We start from the raw sequence: 7,483 nt of genomic DNA, 5'->3' as shown, positions 1-7,483 counted from the left end.
ATCAGGAAGTCGGTGAACAACTGTTCACTACAGCACCCCTGGGGAAGACCAGCACCAATGGATACAAACTCCTGGAAGGCCACTTCAGGCTTAATACCAGGAAAAACTCCTCCACAGTCAGGGTGTCCAGCCTGTGGAATAAACTCCCTCCAGAGGTGGTGAAGTCACCTACCCTGGAGGTTTTCAAGAGGAGACTGGACAGTCACCTCACTGGGGTCACCTAACCCCAGTTTTCTTCCTGCCTAGAGCGGGAGGGCTGGACCTGATGATCTGCAAGGTCCCTTCCAGCCCCTAACAATCTATGAATCTAAAATGACCCTCCAATACTTAGATTCTAAACATGGAAAATTATAACAACTTTATAATTTTTCAAGTATAGAACCTAATTAATGGAGGGTTATCTTATAATTTAGGGCCATCTTGGATTTGGGTAAATACAATAGGTTGACAGCCTCTGGTGTTTGATAATAACAGCTCTGCTTTTTATGTCTCTAGGCACAAGGCCCCTGAAGTGAGAGGCCACGGTCTAAAGTCACTGGAGAGGGTTTCAGCCTTCTTGAATTATGTAATACAGGTTCTGTACAGTTAAAACTTTTAGAAGGTGTAGTCAGCATGCATTATGTGCATATATTCTGCATGTATATTATTAAGATCACTTACCAGGACCCCCTGAAGTTTTATGTACTTCTGAAGAAGTATATTTGGGCTGATGTTCTACCACTACAAAACAGCAAATAACTAGCATTTATACAACATCAAAAGACCGTGTTATAGGATCTAAAAATTTTATTCAGGACAATTAGCACTAATGAACTTGGATCTATCCCACAGTGGTTAAGAAAGTTCACTGGTTGGACCAATATTTTTTTAAATGCCTTTACATCTCCAGTTAAAGTACTACTTCACTGTGAATATTGTTTGAGAAACAGATTTAAATGACCTAATCTTTTTCATCAGGATTGGATCTAAACTGGAGAAAAAAGGATGAAGATTCAAAGTACTTAACCACCCTCTTCCACATTCTCTCAGAATGTATATATTTTTCTGAAAATGATATACTTACGTCATAGCTTGATAAATATATTCAATTCCATAACGCATTGCAAATTCATCTACAATTTCTTGTGCAGCATCATCAAAGTATACCTTCCAGGCTTCATCACCTTTCACTTCAGGAATTTTTACAGCACCATTAGATTTAACTTCCGTCAAGTAATGGAATAGGTTCTAAAGGTAAGAGATTTTTTTTTCAAATCAATAATTTCCATCTTTAAGTGGTATTGTATAATGCATTGTTTTTTCAACATATTAATTAATTTCAAATTCTATAGGTCTTTCCAAAGTCTAGAACCAAATAAGTATCATTTGGTAGAAGAAAACTAGTGCTTAAATTTTTTTTTGTGATGGAGCTCTGCCAGTACAAATCAGTGAGTCAGCACTCTGATCTATCTCCTTGACATAAGGTCACCTCAGTAAACCAGTGCAGACTAGAACAGATCTAATGCTGTGTAAAATAATGCAGAAACCTCTTCGGTTTCATATGCCCTTCATATGTTATATCATGATGTTATAATGCTCCGTGACCAGTCCAGCAGCCTGAATTGGATTTGTATTCGATAAATTTCTCATTTCAAGATTTAAAAACTTTAAGTTATAGGCAATATCTTTGGAATAGCTCAGAAATTTCTCAAGGAACAAAGGGACAAAATAAAGAACAGGATTTAGTAAGCTTCACAGCAAGAGCTAACATTTAATTTACAAGAAAATGACAAAAAAAATGTACCTCTGATCACCTTGCTTGGCTATAAACAGAACTGGTAACTGTTAGGTCTCCTGATTATTTCTAGTGACAAAAGGCAACTAAAACTGTTGAGCCCATTTCAATTTCTCTACAATTTTCTTTCCCACATCCCATCTCACATGCACCTTAGGAGTCTAACCTGGCACTGTTGAAGTCAAGGAAATTTTGCTATTTGCTTAAGTGGGATCCTAATCAAAGATACTCACCCTATATATAAATAACAAGTGTAACTCGCACCAGAGCCAATTTTGTGGCTACTTCAAAGAGTTAGAACTGTACTATTAATAGCATGCCCATTGCCTACCAGACTTAGATATTAATCAATTTATTTCACACAAGTACTTTTGGGATAAAAAATAAAGGGGTGTAACAGAAAGAGGGGTTAAAGGAAATGGATATCTACTGGAGAATGCTGGAAGAATCTGACTTTATTTGTGATACTTCCTGTTAACTTTTTTTCAAATGGGCCTAATTCTGATCCTGCTTGTTTCCTGCTATCATCTTCTTCCTGTCCCCAAAACATTGCATCCAAGGATATTGCAAGAATACAGGGCTATTGTCTTATCTGCCAGGGCTCTGAGGTCTAAATAACACACACATCAGTAAATTTAAGATGGAACATCCACAACATATAGATACTGCCCTCTATTTACAAACAGTGAATGAAGATCTCTCTTTCTTTCTTCTCACCATGTGGTTTTCTAAGTGCTTACTACCTAAATACTTTAAAGTCTTGTGTCCCCAGAATATGAAACTAGAATCCAGCAAGCTAAACCAGTGGTTAAAATCAGAAAACAATACTCTTTTCAGAGGACGTTTGTATGGCACAAAGACCAAAAAAAGGCCAGTATGTCATGAGGTACATTCCTAATTCAACTAAAAGTTCTGAGAACAGTGTTATCCTTGAATCCTACAACAACAAAAATCCATGTAAAACTAATAGAAATTTTGACTGTAAAAGAGTAGACCAATCAGGTTCCTGGAGTGTACAGTTCAGACCCCAGAGAAAAATATAGCCTGTATATCAATGTTGGATATTACAAAACTAATTTTCAGTTCTTGGATAGATAACAAATGTGTTCCGGGATTTTTGAGAATTTAAAAATTAATGAATAAATACATACATACATGCATACACAAATGAAAAAGCCTCCAAATGTGGCTACATCTTTTAATGACATTAAAAAGCATGTAATAGGCTTTACAATACTGAGGTAGAGAACTGCAGCAAGCGGGTTCAGGAATCCCATTTTCTGGCCTTTACAGCTGCTTCTGGCAAGACCAAATGCCCGATGTGTATAGTACGCCAGTCTCTCCTCCTTGAACACAGTGACTTTGAATGTCATCATTATATTCAGTCACTGTTAGAGACTCTTAATACATATACAATATTTTGAAAGGAAAAACCTGTAGTGAAATTAATTGTATCAGTTTTCATAGCCGCATATGAATATAGGGCTTGTTTATTAGTTTATCCAATTTATCCAATTTCTTTGTACCAAACTGTCTTGTACACAAACAAATGTCTCTCACCACAAAACTTCTCCAACATACCTCATGTAAACATGTATATTGTAAATGGTATGGGGCAACTTTTTCCTCTCCTTTTATTTCAACATTGATTTTCAATCTAATGGCACCAGAGACCGCTGATTTATCTGTTCGTTTTTCTGATAAACAGAAAAATAATATATTAGTTATTACCAAGAATACATTTCTGTCAAGTGATAAATATAGTACTGCACTTCTAAAAATTCTTTCTGGTTCAAATAATGATTTTTTTTATGCTTGAAAAGTCCAGCTGTTGAACTCAAGAGATATTGCTTTTCTTAGTCAGAAGTTTTTAATGTAATGACATTCTTGACAGCTTTGCAAACCTGAGTTCACATACAGTCCAGGCTATGAAGTAGAACACGATGTTGTGAAGTAAAGAATCTCTCATACTCCATCACGTAAAAAGGAAATTAGTTTCTCTACTTATTATCTGCATTAGTTATTAGTGATGCTTCCTTTTTCCATTTTTACCAGCAGTCTCTAAAACAGCAGTGTGTTAGGGGAAACTAGAATATTGTTACCATAAACTCAATTCTTCAGCTGAGTGGAGGAGGGGGAGTAAAGAAAAGACCTGGAGAACTTTCTACCATCCTATCTGTATAAACCTATTTATTTGCTATTGCTTCTTGAGCTCTGGATTGCAGTTCTTTGATTCCAACAATTATTGTTCCAGTCCATTCCAGAAGTTTAATCTGATACAACAGGCACTAAGATTTTTTTTGTAGGTCTTTTGTACAGTTCTGCAAGATGAATCATGAGTGAAGCGAACAGTATATTGAGTAAGGATTTGGGATTTCAACAGATCCAGTGCATTTCTTTTTTTGAATAGTTCACTCCTTTTTCTTGTACGTAGTGTTTCTTCCTGTGAGCTAGAATGAAATGTACCACCCTCTGTTACAAAATAATAAAATTATCAGCAGCCATCTACTAAAGATTATTGCACATGACAGGTAAGATCTTTTCAGTCTATGGGTTTTTCTTTTCTCTATTTGTGCAAGAAGAACTTGTACCTTCTAAATTATCTAAATTTGACTGGAAGCTATTAAAATTGCTTCCAATCAAATCAGTAAATTTTTTAAGAATCAATTTAATCAGTTGCTTGTTTTTATATCAGTTTTATCAGTTGAAGGATATTAAGAAAAATCATTTGTGATGACAAAGACTAGTTGTCTTAGTAAAAATCATTCTCAGTACAAACATAAAAAAACACATTGCTTTGTTTTCTTTGCTGGAAATCAGCAAACATTTTCCCAGACACAGCTCTGTATTTCAATAGCATGTGGAATACTAAGTAGGAACAGTGGAGAAAAAAGGGTATTGCACTGTATTTTGATACAGATTGTTGCTCAGGAAACAAATTTATTTCAACTTTAGAAAAGTCTCAGTTATATAATTTACCCCAAACTTTTTATTCAGCAGGCTACCTAGATAAAATATCATCATATTTATATTATCAAACAAGTACAGGAGAGTTGCACTTGACACTATGCCTCTATATGTATGGTGAATAACAATATGCTTCTAGAAAGGAAGCATTGCATTCTTAGCTTTTACGTAAGATAAGCTTTGCTTACAAGGACTATTTGAACATATACCAGCCCACTTACTGGCATGCTTTTTGTAACCCTGGTCCTGATCCTCATATGTATTGCATCTTTGGATGTAAAATTGAAAAGCAATACTAAGGAAATTCTTGGAGTTATACAAGTACAAAAGTGGTACAAGTCAGAGGAAAATTAGGCTCAGGCCTGTATGCAAACATGTATGATTAAAGGAGAAGGTTGGTAAGGCATAATTGCAATACAATAAGCCAATGCACGGTTATTTCTTTCTCTAATATACATCCTTGTAGATTCATGTCTCACATTAACATGTGAATAAATTGACATAAAGGATTTTCTTATATTATCTTTACAGCCACATTACTGGTGATAATCTCATTTTGAATTAAAAGAAAATATATGCTTTTTGGACTAGAATTTTCCCTGAGTGGCTATCTATTCAAATTGAAAACAAAGTTATTTCTCATGTGTCTAGATTTACAGAAAACATACATTCTACTCGTTTTCAAATCAACTTGCAAATTAATACATTTTAAACCTGGAATCCAAAGCAGAGTACAGTTTTATTTTAAGAGAGAGCATTATTCTGATATACCAGACATATATTACAAAACTCATAGCACTCGAAGATACTGAATCAGATAAAATTAGGGTTGGAAGGGACCTCAGGAGATTATGTCTAAACTAATTTTTAAAATATCATAAAATAGGTACATACCTAAATTGTACCAAACATCCATTTCACCACTCAAAGTTCTCACTTCAATGATAGTTTGTCCTAGAAAATCGTCTGATTCCTTTTTGAAATGTTGCTTTACTCTAGATTTAATGTCGTCATCTTCATCCCAGACTCTCACTTTTATTCTGTCTGTAGAGTTATGGCATTCACTGTAAATAATATAAAAAGATACAGACTATGATACATTTTCCCTAATGTACTGTTGAAGTTCGTTCAGTTTTTCTTGCTTTCAATACACTTGATAAACCTCTGATGGTGGCAAGATACTGTGCATCTTCAGGAGTCCCAACTGTCCCTGTGGCACCTGCCCCATTCAGTGGAATGCTAGGACACAGAATCAATGAGACTAAATAGTACCATTATGTTCACAAGGAACTATGTAAATTCACCTGACTGAATGAATTGTGCTGGAAATGAATTATGTTAAGCATAGGAATGAGACATTTTTAGGAACATCAAAACTGCTTCCCAACATATGTATCACATGCATTCCATTATGAGATAATTAAACAGAAAACTTATTAAATGTGGAGATATTCAGGGTATACCAAAATCTATCCAGCAGTATGGATGCAGTGCACCTAGTCCATTTGCCTACAGTGAAGTAGCTTCTCCAAAGACTGTTCTGGTGTAAAATTTGAGAAAATCTCAGTATATTTTGAAATCGAGACAGTAGGTCTTTGAATGGAGAGTGAGACCCCCTCTACACGTGCAGGTAAAGTCATGATTGGATCTTATGTAGGGGTGGCCAATTATTTTGGCTGGAGGGCCACTTAATGAGTTTTGATGAGCAGTTAAGGACAGTACACATAAAATCTGTCAGAAGATATTATTTTAACAAATTATAGATAAAAAACATATAATAAAATCAAATATCTACTATACATATTTTAATTTTATTAAAAAAATAATTTGTGCCCTGATTTATGTTCTTTTGAGTAATGTATATAGATGCAATTGCATGCTTGGGGGTCATCATTGACCACAAGATGAACATGAGCCTGCAATGTGATGCTGCAGCTAGTAAAGCAACCAAAACGCTGCCTTGCCTCCATAGGTGCTTCTCAAGCAAATCCCAAGACGTCATTCTCCCCTTGTACTTGGCCTTGGTGAGGCCACCACTGGAGTACTGCGTATAGTTTTGGGCTCCATGATTCAAAAAGGATGTGGAGAAGCTTGAGAGAGTCCAGAGAAGAGCCACGCACATGATCACAGGTCAGGAAAACAGACCTTATGACGACAGGCTGAGAGCCATGGGGCTTTTTAGCCTGGAAAAGCACCCCCTGCCCCATGCACACCCATTCCCCCATACACATACCCTACATCCACCTCTCCACACACCTACCCCCCACATTCCTCCACACAATATACAAGAGTAAGATTTAATTTTGAGTCATGATAGACATTTCATAGACTCAAAATTAAATCTTACTCTTGTATATTGTGTGGAGGAATGTGGGGGGTAGGTGTGTGGAGAGGTGGATGTAGGGTATGTGTATGGGGGAATGGGTGTGCATGGGGCAGGGGGTGCTTTTCCAGGCTAAAAAGCCCCATGGCTCTCAGCCTGTCGTCATAAGGTCTGTTTTCCTGACCTGTGATCATGTGCGTGGCTCTTCTCTGGACTCTCTCAAGCTTCTCCACATCCTTTTTGAATCATGGAGCCCAAAACTATACGCAGTACTCCAGTGGTGGCCTCACCAAGGCCAAGTACAAGGGGAGAATGACGTCTTGGGATTTGCTTGAGAAGCACCTATGGAGGCAAGGCAGCGTTTTGGTTGCTTTACTAGCTGCAGCATCACATTGCAGGCTCATGTTCATCTTGTGGTC

General features: G+C 36.6%; 1 protein-coding gene and 1 long non-coding RNA gene across 2 annotated transcripts in view; one reads left to right on the top strand and one right to left on the bottom strand.

Annotated features, from left to right (window-relative positions):
* UNC13C (unc-13 homolog C) overlaps positions 1-7,483 on the bottom strand; it is a 692,691-nt gene that overhangs the window by 405,131 nt on the left and 280,077 nt on the right. The window contains exons 11-13 of the mRNA XM_019504241.1: positions 5,636-5,805; positions 3,356-3,471; positions 1,064-1,227 (exon numbers count right to left, since the gene is read on the bottom strand). Coding sequence (XP_019359786.1) covers positions 1,064-1,227; positions 3,356-3,471; positions 5,636-5,805 — 450 coding nt within the window. The remainder of the gene's footprint in view (positions 1-1,063; positions 1,228-3,355; positions 3,472-5,635; positions 5,806-7,483) is intronic.
* LOC109288621 overlaps positions 3,970-7,483 on the top strand; it is a 33,813-nt gene continuing 30,299 nt past the window's right edge. Inside the window, exon 1 of the long non-coding RNA XR_002095195.1 lies at positions 3,970-4,305. This is a non-coding gene — a long non-coding RNA (uncharacterized LOC109288621). The remainder of the gene's footprint in view (positions 4,306-7,483) is intronic.

This window comes from Gavialis gangeticus, unplaced genomic scaffold (assembly GCF_001723915.1).
Source record: "Gavialis gangeticus isolate Ggan-Ray unplaced genomic scaffold, GavGan_comp1, whole genome shotgun sequence".
In the NCBI taxonomy this organism is placed as follows: domain Eukaryota; kingdom Metazoa; phylum Chordata; order Crocodylia; family Gavialidae; genus Gavialis; species Gavialis gangeticus.
Note: the sequence above shows the minus strand (reverse complement) of the source record. Positions and strands in the feature narration are given on the sequence as shown.